This window comes from Atractosteus spatula, chromosome 13 (assembly GCF_055471065.1).
Source record: "Atractosteus spatula isolate fAtrSpa1 chromosome 13, fAtrSpa1.hap1, whole genome shotgun sequence".
NCBI lineage: Eukaryota > Metazoa > Chordata > Actinopteri > Semionotiformes > Lepisosteidae > Atractosteus > Atractosteus spatula.
In genome coordinates this window covers 38,388,043-38,403,572 of record NC_142718.1, presented here as the reverse complement: position 1 = coordinate 38,403,572, position 15,530 = coordinate 38,388,043, and the positions used below count along the sequence as shown (strand labels likewise).

General features: G+C 36.3%; 1 protein-coding gene across 1 annotated transcript in view; it reads right to left on the bottom strand.

Moving 5' to 3' along the window:
* Positions 1-5,063, bottom strand: part of gpr39 (G protein-coupled receptor 39) — a 50,395-nt gene extending 45,332 nt beyond the window's left edge. Inside the window, exon 1 of the mRNA XM_088930121.1 lies at positions 4,009-5,063. Within this exon, the coding sequence (XP_088786247.1) occupies positions 4,009-4,834 (826 nt within the window). The 5' untranslated portion in view covers positions 4,835-5,063. The remainder of the gene's footprint in view (positions 1-4,008) is intronic.
* Between the last annotated feature and the right edge of the window lie 10,467 nt (positions 5,064-15,530).

Sequence of the window (15,530 nt, the reverse complement as noted above, 5' to 3'; positions counted from 1 at the left end):
TTCCTGCTTGGCCATTCTGTACATTGCAAAAAACATCATCCATCTTGTAGCCATTAATATAATTGCATGCAACAGTAATTAAGATTTCATACCTATATATGCAAACAAAATAGTAATTGTAAATTGTACACAGTACTCGAAAAAAAACTAAACTTAATCCTTAATTTTATCAATTAGTAAACTGTTACAAAATATAGCACACACTTAATTCTTCAGTTTACAGAGTTTTATTAAGCATTTTATTATGTTAGATCATGTTCTTTCTCTTTTCTCTCGTACATCTTAAAATATTGACCATTTCTGTTTGTGCCTGAAACTGATCAATTTCAAATTACTTGCTTATCTCCGTAAACAAGAGATTCAGTGTATACCCTCCAAAAAGTAAAGATGTTTTTCAAAAAGTTCCAAAGATCACAGGAAGTCAAAGAAAGTAAGCAATGGAAAACTCACAGTTTTATCAAAGGCAGTTAAGTTTTTTTCTCCAAAAGCAATATGTCAAAATGACTCAAGGTGGCTCAACATTCGAAGTCTTACTGACCCATTTTCCCCATCAAGAGATATTCAGAATGATTTAATCTCTGGCATTATGAATGTCACGTTTCCAGGAGGCCACCTGCAATTTAAAATAAATTGGCACTGAATGAATTCAAGGCCTCCTCCGTGATTTTAAAAACACAAAAACCTAAAAAAAAAAACAATGCCTAAAGGCAACAATTTGATCCCAATCATAAAACAATCTGTGGTGCAAAACTGATTGATGCCGCACAGCCGCTCTTCTGGTTGTGTTCATTAATTTACTCCCCAACTGATAATGAATAAAAATCCCTACTCTGCAACAATCTGAAAGTTAAAATGCAGCAAATAAATCATTTTGGAAGAGTTATGGCAATTTAATATTAATGAAGATGGTCATAAGGAAAATATACAGCACGTTCTTTCAAGCCATGAAAAGTCAAACAGTCCTTTAAACCAAACATGTACTATGTCTCAGATATTTATCAGAATACTATAGATTTATAACAAAATCAGATTCTTGGTGTACATAAGACCAAGATCAAGCACTATATTGTATAAGTAAGAGTAGGTTCTTGGAGAAAACATGGACTTACAGTATTCGAGTCTTTTTATAACAAAATAATTAAGTTTCTTTAAGAATGCTTCACTAGCGCATTCCAGGCTCAATATTCTGGAGTGTAATAAAATCCTGTTTCATTCACATGTACATCCATTTGTGAAATTAATATTTTCTTAATACAGAAGTTTCTTCTGCTTTGATTCCTATCAATTGATCACACACCTGCAGCCTCCCATAACTTTGATCTTGTCTCAATTTTCTCCCTGGATGAGTGCAGATCTCTTCTATTTCAAAAATGTTCTCAAATTCACTGCTTTTAACATTTGACATAATTCTGATTTTGCTTACTGAAGCTTTTAAATCTACCAGCTTGTAGTGGACATTTTCTACAACTTTAAATGTCATTACTAACACACTGAAGACAATACAAAAATATGCTTGATGGTGTGATAGAACCAGCGAGTTCAGGAAGATCATAAGCACCTCTCTGATTTACTGTATAACTTTTGCATGTAAAGCTGTTCTACTGTAGAAAAGAAAGTTAGTTGAAACAAATGAATAAAAAGCATTTCTGAAGTGCATCTGAAATATTTATACGCAAACTGGTATTTATTTCTCCTCATTTCAAACTTTTTTTAATGTTTGGCTACAGAACGACTGAGATGTGTTTACATAACAGTGTTTATGCATCATCTGCAGACACACTCTGGGGCTCAACGGGGCAAGCAGAGCAGCACAAACTTAGGAAAAAACATGGAACACGGGCTGGATGCCAAAAATGCTTTTACAATATTCTGCAAACATCAAGAAAAACCCACAGTATCACTCCGTGTTACTTTCCAAGTGGAAAGCAATTACAGCTCTTTTAAAACTTCCTGGTTTACAAATAAATCATGAATGGATGTAAAACATGAATGTCACTCAAAAAAAATAAAAAAAATCATGAATGGGTTATGTTTCCAAATAGCACATTAAAACCACAGAAAGATAGATTTTTTTTTCCTTTGATATAAACCTAAGAACGCCCTAATGTCAGATACAAAAGGGGAAATCTAAAAAAAAAGGAAACAGCATTCTTGTTTTAAAAACTACACCTCAATAAATGTAAAGCTAAACAAAACAAATTTTACTCAGATTATTATTAAGTATATTTCTGTGTACGCTCTGAACACAGAACACGTACAGAGCTGGTGTAATTATTCCTCTAAGAGGCTGCCCCCAAGAATAATCCCATCGTTTTAATCTTACTGATTTTACTCAGGCACACTATAAAATATTTATAAGTTGTTTATTCTATTCCTTTCAAATAATAATGTATGGTGACATGCAACTTTATCTGCAAATTTCCATAAAAGCAACAAAAACACAAGCAGTGGAAAAAAAAAAGTGATAAAGTGTTTGTGAATTAATTATCAATAAAATGAAAACAAAAAATAAATTTCGTTCAGGACCAACGACAGTGTCTCGCTCTTATACAGTACATACAGGGAATTAGTTTCTTTAATCTATTTCAAGTCATGCTCTTGTTATAAGTTTAATGAAGGCTAACAACACATTACCCAAAATGCTTTTGACACAGTGCATGTCAATGTAACGCTCTATATCCCTATACAGTATGCAAGACATTATATTCATTGTAAACGAAACTTTGTGGTTGTAAAGAAGGTGTCGCACACAGTCTGGAAATTAATCAAATATCGCACCTCAATTTTATGAGCAAAATGTAAGTGTCCGTATTTAATACTGGTATATTAACAACGGGGATGTTAAGTACGAACTCATCTGGATAACAAGTGAGGTCCCAGGTCTTAATCAATGGTTGCACGGTGCAGTCAGGTTGGCATCGATCACTGCAAGCGGAGAACTAAGCAGGCGCTCTTTCCCAGACCTCCATACTTGAACCTCCTGCTTGAATTGTTCCGTATTTGTCTCCCCACCATCAGGCTTGAAATTCAACAGGTGAAATCGCCTTTGTTCGATTAACTCTCTCTATCAACTAATGAGGCGATTAGTACTAATGCAAAATTCAATGTAACGAGTTTATCACGGTCAGTCACAAAAAAGTATCAAAATAGTGCCCAAAAATATTTAGATAATAACTAATATATATATACACACTTTCTCTCTAAAACAGATACCTACTGTAGATTAAGCAGAAGCGTTTAACAATACTGAGTATAAAAATAAATCTAAGATAATGTTATGGTATATTAACATTACCAGCGAGAAACCTTTTTGAATGTTTTCCCCAGTAGGTTTACACAATAGCATTACACAATACAGAAACAGTAATATTTCTTACAAAACGATTTGTAACATACTACGGTACTGGCATACTACAGTACAGTACCTATTCGAAGTTCATTCCATGCTGAAAAAAGTAAAACCAATAATGTTGAATTACACTAATTAAGTTTGCCCTTCTTAGCTTTTCTGCTAACTGATTTGAGAAATAGCTCTGAACGTCTTTAAACACTGCTACGCAAATCTAGTAATAAAGTTGGTCTGAACATTGAGGCTTATGACTGCATTGAAGAACACTCGTCTAAGGCCACTTGTATGAAATTACAGCTTGAATCTTATAATTTTATGCTAAATATTTAAAACGTTGCCTTACCATCTTATACAGTACATATTAAAGAAAGCAAAAATCTGCTGAACTTGCAAAAGAATTTACTTCAACTTCCATGCCCCATTGAGGCATCCTGTACTGTATGTTACTCCTTTATACATCAGTGTATTTACACACTAAGAATTAAAAGACAATGTTTCATACAACTGCGTCTGACAACGATTTGTTTATTTTACATCGGTAAACTCAGGTGCAGCTAGAGAACAAACTGTACTACAAATTACACATCAATAAATTTAACCATTTCCAATCACTAACGGAAGATCTCTTGACGTACCGAGCCACATCAAGACAGACTTACCTAGAAATAAGATGGTTTGCTTCCGGGACGCCTTTGCTTTCGAGCTCTCGTGTTTAGGCAGTCCTCCAATTTCATGCTCCCCATTCTTGACAGCCAAAGTCCCACTTTTGTTTCTGCCCATCAAGATCTTCATCATTTCCCTACACATCAAAGCGACACTCACCAACACCACGATGTAGACAACGAACGCACTGTAGATGCTTGCCCGGTACAATGTCCACCTGGAGGTGAGGTTGGTGCAGATGGTCCGATTGGATTTCTGCATTTTGCAAAGGTGGTCTTGCCCTTCAAGTTGCTCCAGTGGGTCTTCGGTCCCCGTTGCAAACAGCAGGGGAAGGGCAACACCTATAGACGTGGCCCAGACGAAAACGATCAGCTTGACTGTCCTGGATCCAGAGAATGACTTGTATTTGAATGGGTGGCAGATTGCAATGTATCTCTCAAAACTCAGGGTTGCCACGTTCAGTATCGTGGCAAAGCTGCATGCTTCGAAAAGAAAGTTATAGATTTTACAGCTTGCGTTACCCGAAGCAGATGTGAATGGATACCATATTGCACTATAGAGCTCAACAGGCATACCCAGCAAAAGTACTAACAAATCCGAGCACGCCAAGCTTACCATGTGGTCAGTAACATTCTTCTGCAAGTACCCATTCGTCTGGAGCACCTGTGTGACTTTGATAGTGATGCTATTCCCAATGATCCCAACCAGCAAAATAACACCGAAGATGACGGTTAGAGAGACCTTGGTTCCCAAATTCGGCTCGAACTCGGTGACGACATGATGATTAAGAAAATCAGCACAGCTGTTCGTAATCTGTGACATCTTCTTGGGGGTAAACTCAGTAGGAGTCTTTGATGCAGTCGTAGATCAAGTCAGAAATATAGCCGAGGTTCCTAATGGTTAAAAATCATAGTCAATTTCCCACACTTGGCTGTACTCCGCAAAGACTGTGGTGTTTTGTTTTTTTTAACTGTACTTTGTGATTAATTCCTTATACTCCAGTTCCAACCCAAGGAAACCACTCCTGTATACACCAGGTCAGGAAGTCATTGCTTTTACCACGCCAATTTATGACGAACAGGAAGGTAGCTGTGATTCACGTGTGCCGAGGTGGGTGGGTAGTTAAACTTTAAGCGACTTGCCATAAAAGGCCGGAGCATGTTTACTCTTGTTATCAAGAACCAGGTTTGAGCTGGTCTCTGAAGAATGCAGTTTGTACACATTTTACAGTGACTTAATACTCCTTTTTATAAGAAGGTGGAGTCTAAAGGTGGAAAAAGAATTGTATAACTCATCTTTAAGGCTTAAAATCTTCTAGTTGTGTTATTAAAAATTGAAATGTAAATAAATGTTTAACAAGGTGATCTGAAAACATAGGGAAGCTACTATTTGACTTCCAGGTGGTGAACCGCGTCTAAGCTATGCAGTATAAGCATAGAGAATCTTGTGGAAAAAATGAAGCCTTTAAAATTGGGCTTGTAGGGGTATTCTTATGTACAAACCTTGCTGTGTTTGTTTGGGCTCTTCTTGCACATGCAATTGACGATACAGTATACCCGAGTACCCATATGAACGATGGTGACGGGAAGACCCGACAGCTTATTTCTTACCGCATAGTCGAGAAACTTGGTTAAAACGTCGATCTACGGCAGTATCGTATCCAGTTCAATATCCCCTGTAAACAGGGAAGCGCAGCGCCAAAATTTTCAAAACTTTCCAGGAAAACTAATGATCTGGAGACTGCATTCAGGTTTCTGCCTTCGCTTCTTAAGTTGCGATATGAATAAAAAAAGAGACCGTTGTTTGTGCTAGTTGATATCTGTTTCTCGCTGTTATTTCTCGCAGTTTGCTGGAGATCAGAGTAATATAAAAATAATTACCGCCACGCTGTGAATGAAAGTTTAAGTTATCTTTATACAGCACAGATGGAGATGTGCATCTTTTTATTTTCTTTATGCTACATAAAGAGCATTTAATATCTGGATGATGAGAAAAATCATGCGTCCCCGAAAACAACGTTAACGGCGCCTGCGCATTTCGGAGGGCGATAAAGATTTCCAGAGGAAATTGAATTGGATACGACACTGGGAATGTCCTTAATTACGAGTGGTAATGAGTTTTCAAATGAACAAAATGCGTTTTTTTTTTACCATGTATGTTAAAGCAGACTGATAAATGTTTTAGTATTAAGTCAATTTCGTTTTACAGTTCAAAGAGGGTTATTATTGTAACGCATATGGCCTCCATTGCTCGTGAGAGCCGGCTTACCAGCGCGGTGACCTCACCGCCCTTCCCTGTGAATAGCAGGGACCGCATCCGCCGGGCTGAAGGGAGATTTCCCTTTAGCCCAAGAGGCGGCAGCGGCGAGGGCGCATACCCACGTGAACCCGAGAGCGCTACATTGGTGCCAGCAGTGGGATGGGATAGAGCGGCGAATTAAGGGGGGGAGAGTGTAACGCATACGACCACCATTGCAGGCTGTTCGAGCCGGCTTACCAGCGCGGTGACGTCACCGCCCTTCCCTGTGAATAGCAGGGACCGTAGCCGCCAGGCTGAGGGGAGATTTCCCTTTGGCTCAAGTGGCTGGGTCCCTGTTGAGTGACGCCGGAGGCCCGGGTTCAAGTCCCCGACGGTGGGGGGCCGACCTGATGCAGCAGCAGCGAGGGTGCCCACGTGAACCCAGAAGCGTTATTATTTAGACCATGACATGAATGCTTCTCAGTGTACAAATGTTCATAAGGCAATTGGTCCTGATAATATACGTGCATTTATTTTGAAGTTCTGGATTTAGAACTTCAGTTCTAGAATTAGGACCAGAGCTGCAACCAATTTCCTAGATGTGTGGACACATGCATACTATTCCTGTAGTATGGAAAAGCTGTCCATCAGAACATTATATTTTAAGGCCACTTGCTCTTGCAGCAGTTTTGATGAAATCATTGGAGAGGATCTTGGTTCATGAACTCTCTCAGTCAGTAAATAGTAAACTTGATCCATATCAGTTCAGGTGGGTAGCTGCGTCAGCATGCGTAGGCTGCAAAGGAACAAGTGATAAGTTTATTCCATGCTTAAAAAAAGAAGAAAGAGAACACAACGTTTCGGCCATGGAGCCTTCTTCAGGTGTGAGGATTCAGGTGTGATCCATATCAGTCTGTATACAAGAGTGAAGCACAGAAGAGATATCACCTTCTTCAAAGCGTCTTGACAAATGGAAAACATATCCTAGGGTACTTTTCCTTGTCTTTTCTTCAGTTTGTAACAATCTGACTGCATATTTTAATATTAAAAATGAATCAGTTACATATCAACCCATATCTGATATTTTTGTACAATTCATTCCTTACAAGATGGTTGCAGGAGATTAAAGTTAATGATAGACTTTACTCCAAGCAAATAATTAATCATGAAGCACCCCAGGAATGTGTGCATTTACCACTGTTCTTCACTCTCTACAAAGGATTGTGTTGCTAGTGGGCCAAAGCACTTCCTACTCAAATTTCCTGATGATCTACCTTATGTTCTCTGATGAATGACAATGACCCCAGCCTGTATTAGAACAATGTGGACAGTTTGGTTGCAGGGTGTGCCCAGAATGCCTTTATTGCAAATACTACAGAAACTGAAGAAATTATCCTTGATCTTGAACATAATGAATATGCTTCCTCCGGCCATAATTCATAATGAGTCCAAGTTAAATCCTAACAAATATCTGGTAATATCCATAGATTCTAATTTGTCTTGGGAGGCACTTGTTGGCTTTATTTGTAATTAAGTACAACAGCAAATTTACTTTCTTTGCAGGTTAAGGGCTTTTTGGTGCCAGTAGTCAGATTCTGTTAATGTTTTTCAGTTCTGTGGCAGTAAGTGTCATGCAGTATGGAATAATCGTCTGGTATAACAGTCTTACTATGCAACAGTAAACCAAAATGTCCAGACTCCGAGGGTCTCTTGAGACTCTTGAGTGTGCAAAATTAGTGGAGCAGCCACTTGAGCAGAGCTTTCAGACTGCTTACATGAAGCGGAAGTTGAGACTAGCTGTTCGTATCTCCTGTGATCCCTTGCATGTTCTGCATCACCTGTTGCCTTCAAAAAGATGGTTTAGAGTACCTCAATGCAGATTACCAGCATGAGGAATTCCTTTATCCCACATTCAATCAAACTACTCAGTTGATAAATGAGTACTGGTTTTGGGCAGGTGGTCGCAGTGGATTTTGTGCAAAATGAAGAGGTATTGTACAATTATAGAGGATTAGTGAGATTGTAAGGGGAGTAAACTTATCAGTTCTGCTGTAACTGGCGAGATTCCTGAAGGAGTTATGTGTAATGACTACGTTATGTGTCTTTTACGTAATGTTCTAGTGGTTTTTAATGTAATGTTTATTTTTACTGTCCATATGTTTTTTTTTGTAAGTCTGTGTAAAAAAGCTGCTTGAATGCTAAACTAATTTGTGAGAAACCCAAGTTTTATTGTATCATAATTTCTTAACATCAGCTTAAAATATAAAAATAACTGTACTTCACTGTTTTACTTATTGACTAAGTTAAGCATTTTTTAACTTCAATTCTATAAATGAAAGGGCATGAAAAAATGAACAAAGTTCATTTGCTGAGTGCAACAATGTTCTCAGACTTAATTTTAACCATAGTCATGCTCAACAGTTTTTATAGAGAAGCAAAACTACTCCTTTGCATTATTCCACATGCAGAACATTTATTTGATCTTTCTTAGGTTTATTAACTTAAACCAACAATATTGGTATTGGTATCCAACCCACAAAAGAAACTCAAATGTCAAGAACAGATTTGCTTGCTTCTTAAAAAAGATGAAAATGTCATGTGTCTCTATTCCCATTGAAGTGATCAAAAATACTGAATTTTAATTAATCTACTACATACAGTACAGTAACTGTCCTGGGCTTAAAAACACATAGAAATTATGTATCAAAATAAAATGAAGAAATACATTATACTGTATTTTGTACCATAAACCTGAATCATAAGGATATGTTAAAATGCAAAGCATAAGGGTTAAATAATATCACCAAAGAAATTTCACAGAAATGCTAACAAAGATGAGAACTCATCTGCTGACAAGAGCCTGATGAGGTGCAGACTTGTTTTGCAATTCCTGACTTACTGAATACCGTTCTAAGTAATCCAGATGTTAAAAGAGCAGTAAGGAAATACTCCAAAAGGTCAAATGGGAATTTTATTAAACAGGAAAAACAAGGCAATTCAAATAAAAGAAGAGCGGATCTCAGTAAAATATGTATTTTACTGTAAAGTCTTGCTTTGTTTAACCTTTTTTACAATATACTGTAGCATTCCCATAATTTCTTTCAGGATAACATCTGTTAACAACTATCAAAGGCTGAAATATAGGGTTCTGTGGTACACAAGTTTGAGGTTTGTGTTTCTTTAAGGTCTTCCAATCAGCTACAAATAAATGGAGAAATGATGTGAGTTGATTGCAATTTGCATTACAAATCAGTGTCGCGCAAGTGCTAGCTCTCAATAGAGATTTAGTGCAGGCTCAATAAATTCACTGTTTATGTAGCATAATTGCTGAAGACTCTTCATTTTGGTTCTTTATGCATCTTTTTTTTAATTATCCTGTATTACATTTGTTAATTACACTGATTATACATAATTAATGCCGAAAGGAGAAAGCTGCAGTACAACGTTTATATTCAAAGGATCACGTGTACAGTGTATAGGTAGAAAGATAAAAAAGAAAACCCCAATGCATGAGGATTTTGTGCCTCACTCACAAACACTTCCTGTCATATACAGTACAGTACCTGTTCACACTTTTCAGTTACATATTAAATCATTATTATTTTTATTTAAGTCTCACAATACTAGGCAAATGACAGAAAAACAGGAATAAAACTGTAATGATTGATTCACGTTATGTAAAGTTTGACTACTTAATAATGTTATTAATTATAATACTAAATCATAGTTCAAACCTAACGAAGAGATCCACTAATAGTATTGTAAGGAGACAACAAACCTTGAAAAGTTAGTTCATTAGTACATCTTAACAAGGAGTCATCAGAATAAATGGGTGCTTGTTTAAAGGTATCTTTAAGAAGTTCAAACAACATTTATATATTTATTGCACTTCGTATTTTAGTGAATAACTTTCTTCCAGATGTACAGTATTGTGCTTGCTTGATATATTCATATCTGCAGCTATACGCATTAAGGCATTTCAGTTTAACCACTTGTGTCCCAGCCACTGAGGATTTAGTTATTTTTCTCCACTTTCTGATTACTGCTTTTATAACTTTTTTGTTCTTAGTCCACTCATCATTGAATTGACACTTTCACCTTTGTGTTGCTTTTCAGTCACCCTTATGTGTATCCAGGAGCAAAGAACAGTCTTCTACAAATATTCCAAGGAGAGCAGGAGGACAACAGGAGTCAATGACCACCTTTAAAACATTAAAATATTATATTTTGCAAAAATATGCTGAAATGAATGAATAATTAATTGGCTGATGTTTTTATCCAAAGCAATTTACAGTAGATGTGCACCCATTTATACAGCCGTCTATTTTACTAGAGCAATTTGGGTGAAGTACTGTACCTTTCTCAAAGGTACAACAGCAGAGTCTCACCTGGAATTTTAACCCACAACCTCCCTAACCACAGCTCCACAAATTTCTCTCTCTCCTACTAAAAGTAAAACCACTTATTCCTGTTAGGGTCCCCGAAGCCAAGAGCACAAGGAGGGACAGTACTCTCACACGCCATGTGGAGACTCCAATTAACCTCGCCAACATGTCATTGGCAATGTGTATATATATATTGTATATAATAAATAGTAACCCTAATGTTCCGAACTTCTGAACTTTGTCACTGTTACAATCACGAACAGCTTTATCTCTTGAACCATACCCTGCATAAGTGATAACATTGAAAACACCTAGAGCTTTGTACAGCAAAATGTTAATGTTGTGTAATAATGAATTATTATAAGCACTGCAATTTTGCTGGACTGCAGCACAAACTGTGTGCCTCATTATTGCACGAAGCCTACCAAGGTGTCCATTTATGTTTAAGAAACACTTTGCCTGTAATTACCAGGTATTTTATTTTAACAAATCCATGATGGATATTATCAAGATTGTAGCCAGTCCAAATAAAATACCATTACCTACCAAAACGCCTTTGCACATTTTACTTGGCTTCTGAGTAAAAGTTTTGAAGCTTGATATTCTTACAGTTGTTTTTGGAATAGTACGTGTGACATTTTTGGCAAAGAAAGCCATGTCATATCTCTAACACAAACACACAAGTACTTGGAAACTATTAACCTTATCAATGTGCTCTTACAGCTCTGTTACTGTTTATGGTCTTTTAGCTGTCATTGAGAAGTCAAAAATCGGTATATAGTCCTTTCTTCTTTACTAACCCTTTATAATAAATAACACAGTATATTCACAATCTGAAAATCTTTTCACACAAAATGTTTATATTACATCAACAATCAATTGGAACATTTACAATACAAACTGGTATATTACATAGTAAAAATCAAGAACTACTAAAACACTTAGATATAAAAACGTTAATCTGAAGGACAGCCAGGGCCTGAGCTAAAATGGACATTAGTTGAACTTTTACTGTGGCTTCATTCGTTCAGACTTTGGAATGGAAGATATTTGGAGTGTAGTGTTCCCTAGCCTGTGTCTCATCAAAGAAAAATATTAATTTAGGACACATCATCTCTTTTCATGATAGTACTAACATCATAAAATTAAAAAAATAGGCACCTGTTGGATTGTTTTTTTTCATCTACGAGCCAAATAAAAAATCACAGTTATCACATCACTGAAGCCAGTGTACATTGTAACAATGTACATTTTATATGGCTACAAAAAACAAAAGCCCAAGGGAAAGAGTTTTAGTGTATTTAGCATACAAGAATGCAATAATGCTATTTTCACAAGGACTATATTTCTTGGACTATATATCCTTTGAAAAATAATATTTTTTTTTAGTAAAGATAATGTTATTTAGACGATGACAATATGTATTATTGTGTACAATTCACTACAAATGCCCTGTATAGTCCTTCAAGTTTATTTTGTATTGCACTTTTAATTCACCTTATTAAAATGTACAGTGAAATAAACTGTACAAGTAAAAGAACAAATTTAACTAAGGATCTAGAAAGTCCCAAGCACTTTAATGATGCAATTTGAACCAGCAATGAGAATCAGGCTTGAGTTCAAGTAGACTGCTGAGGCCCACCCCCTCAGCAGTCTATGATGTCGTTTGACAAGATGATGTCGCTTGTGCAGGAACCAGGCTGAGCAACACAGTCCAGGCACTTGCATTCTGAGTTTGGGTGCAATCCTCAGACGGAACTCCCTAAGAGGTCAAAGGCTGTCAGGGTTTGGGTGGGCGTGGGGTCAAGTAATTCTCAATTTGATCACAACAGCAGCACCTGGGACTGTCTGGGTGGCTGTAATCTTACATTGTTCTCCATGAGAAATACACCATTTCTCCAGTGGGTGCTTATTCTTTGTACAACTATAGGATACTGTAGTATGGCTAGAATTAATCACTTGTGATCACTCCATAAAATTTTGAGTCTGGCCTACATCCTGGATGTTATTTTGTTGATTGATTTATATATTCAATTCAATGGTAGCATTCTAAAAAGGAAAACAGTGTTTTTTTCTCTGCTAAAACTTTGGAATGACAAACTTCATGAAGTTCTCTAGTGCCATTCTAGAACATTTAAGGTTTTGTGAACAGAGGAGGTGGGAGACAGATCAGGATCAGTATAGTACACAGTAAGGAATAACATGGCAAATCAAGTGCCCCAAATACCCTCCAAGGATAACAAGCAAACACCAAAAATAAGTGCAAAGATTTCAATTATAGAGTTGACAGTCTTGGTTGGGTAAGAAAAATGAGTTAGCTTTAGTATCATACATAGTGGGCATATAAAGGCAAGTAAAAAAACCTTCATAAAAGAAACAGAAACCATTACAAAGCTTTAGCTGTAGAAAAGTGCTCATAGAAAAGAAGGAAATCAGTTTCACAACTGCCATTAGAAAAAAAAAGTAAAAGGGTCCTTAAAAATAATAGAAAAGGTCTGACCTTTAGAAAAAAGGAAGATTTCTCTTTCAGTTCATGCCACAGTACCTGAGACTCTAACTCATTCTTTGTATTTTATATACACATCTTAAAAGCACCATTATAGACTGAGAAAAAACTATGTTTCTCAAAAAATGTTTTGCACTTAGTTCAAAAGAGCAAGAAAACAAATGTTACAAACATTTCGTGTTGTGGGCAATGATATGCTTGACATAATGAATATTTATCTACTGTATAAACAGACATACATTACACTATCCACACAGATATTTTGATTGCCCTGGCTGGAGCGACATATGTTTGTGACCATTTATACATTTTCAAGCATTAAAACCAAGGTAAAAACTTCCCTTTTACTTCAACTTTAGCAATAGAAATGCAGTGACATGCTAACAAAATAGGCTCTCAATAGGCTATACTATCTATATATACTGTATGCATTTAAAATGTATATATTGTTCATACTGTATATCTTAAAATCTTTCATGGAAAATATACAGTATATCTTGTACATATTTTCCACAAAACTATCAGAACTTCAAAAGGAAGTTGCAAATTACAGTATGTTCTATTGCATTTAATAAACTTTTATAACCAGTAAAATACAATTACTGTAAAACCCCATTTTAGTGGTCTAAAACTTAAGCAGTTTTTGTAAGCAACATTTTGTAGACTAAGGACATTTATTTTAGCTTTTTTTTAACCTGCTGCAAATATTACCCTATTGATTAGTCTTTCAAAGGGTTTACCAACAACAAAGGTGCAATTCAAGTTTGTAATTTTAGGCCCTGCTTTTTGCTCGTATTACATAGCGGTTCAAGACCAATCTCACATACACAATAAATGTATTTTTAAACCTCTGAATTTTTTTGTGATCAGTAGCATTTTGTTGCATATCAAAGAAAAGACAGAACTCATAATAAGAATAATTCTTCTTTTACTGTCTTTTCATGATAGAAGGGATGTTGTTCTTGGCTGCTCCAGATGTCTTTTGTGTGCTAGCTCCAAATATCTTTGGGAGTCTGCTGTAAGACTAACCCCTGCTCTGTTAGCAAGTCTTTTGCTTGTTTTTGAGCAGATGTGCTGTGCTTTCCCTCTTCCTCAGGCTCTGCTGCACAGGCCTAGTACTGAGTGGGTTGTGCTGTACATGTGCTCTCAGTGAAATTACTTCGTGAGTATCGTTTTTTATTCGCATTTCGTCTTGTAAAAGTGAAAACTGCTAAAATAAATGTTGTGGCAAAAATAGGGGCTTGAACAGCCTAGGTTTTGTGTGTAATGGTATTTCAGACATGTAATGTCAACTTAATAACACTGTCATCAAACGGAATACAGAGTACAGCATTTAGACTCCACTTAAAACAACAAAAAGACCTTCAAAAACTTAACATATTGAGGAAATCTTAGTGTTTCATCTTAGAAGTCACTTTTAAACATCAAATGCAAGACAAACATTAAAATGCTACTTAGGGGAGATGTGCACTTTCTTGCTAAATCATTAGATGCATCTCTTAATGTACATCTTGTCTGTTTCTAATCTATTTGCCATGGTAAGTAACGCTTCAAAAAGCAAAATAACTCATTTCAATGTTGTCAGATCAAGAACACATAAGGAAAGCATTATACAAGACTGATTAAAATACACATTAAATGTCATACAGAAAACAACAGTCCTCTCGAAGGCAAAAGACAGATGGAAGTATGTAATCATTCTAGTTCCGAATTAGTTTCTAAAATCTCTCTCAGGAGCTCCTGCACAAAGTCAATTAGCTTTCCCGTTACTGTTCTGGGAAGTAAGTCTTTGAAAAATCTTCTCTGTTAGCACGAAAGAAGACTTCCCATGAAGAAATAGAAAACACCGTATCACACAGAATACAGTGCTTTCGGACATTCAAACGATAAGAAACTAAACAGCTAGAAAGTGAATGTTTTACAATACTCTCCTCAATACAGAAAAAGACATAAGATTACCCATCACAAAATAATCTCACTACCTCCCAGAAATTGCAAACTCCAGGCAACTGTTAGGAATGCTGAATGCATTATGACCATAATGTGTTACAGTCAAAACAAGTTAATTTCTATTTTATGTCTGGAGTGAGACAGAAACTATACCGAGGTAGAAGATATTTCAAATGCACTAAAATCACTTAAAACTGTAAATTAACTACAACTCCACCTAACCTTTAAGGTGAAAAAGATGTTCTGACAACAAGTGGGATTCACAGCTTACATGAAACATCAGATTTTTCTCTTTCAAAATATATAAGACCACTCTACTTTCATTTTCTAATGAAAAATAAAGGTAGTTCCAATTTTGTTTACCTACACAAAGTGACATGTAGTGATGTACAGCTATAACACCAGCACATTCTCAAGGGATGACCTTGAAAATCTCGGG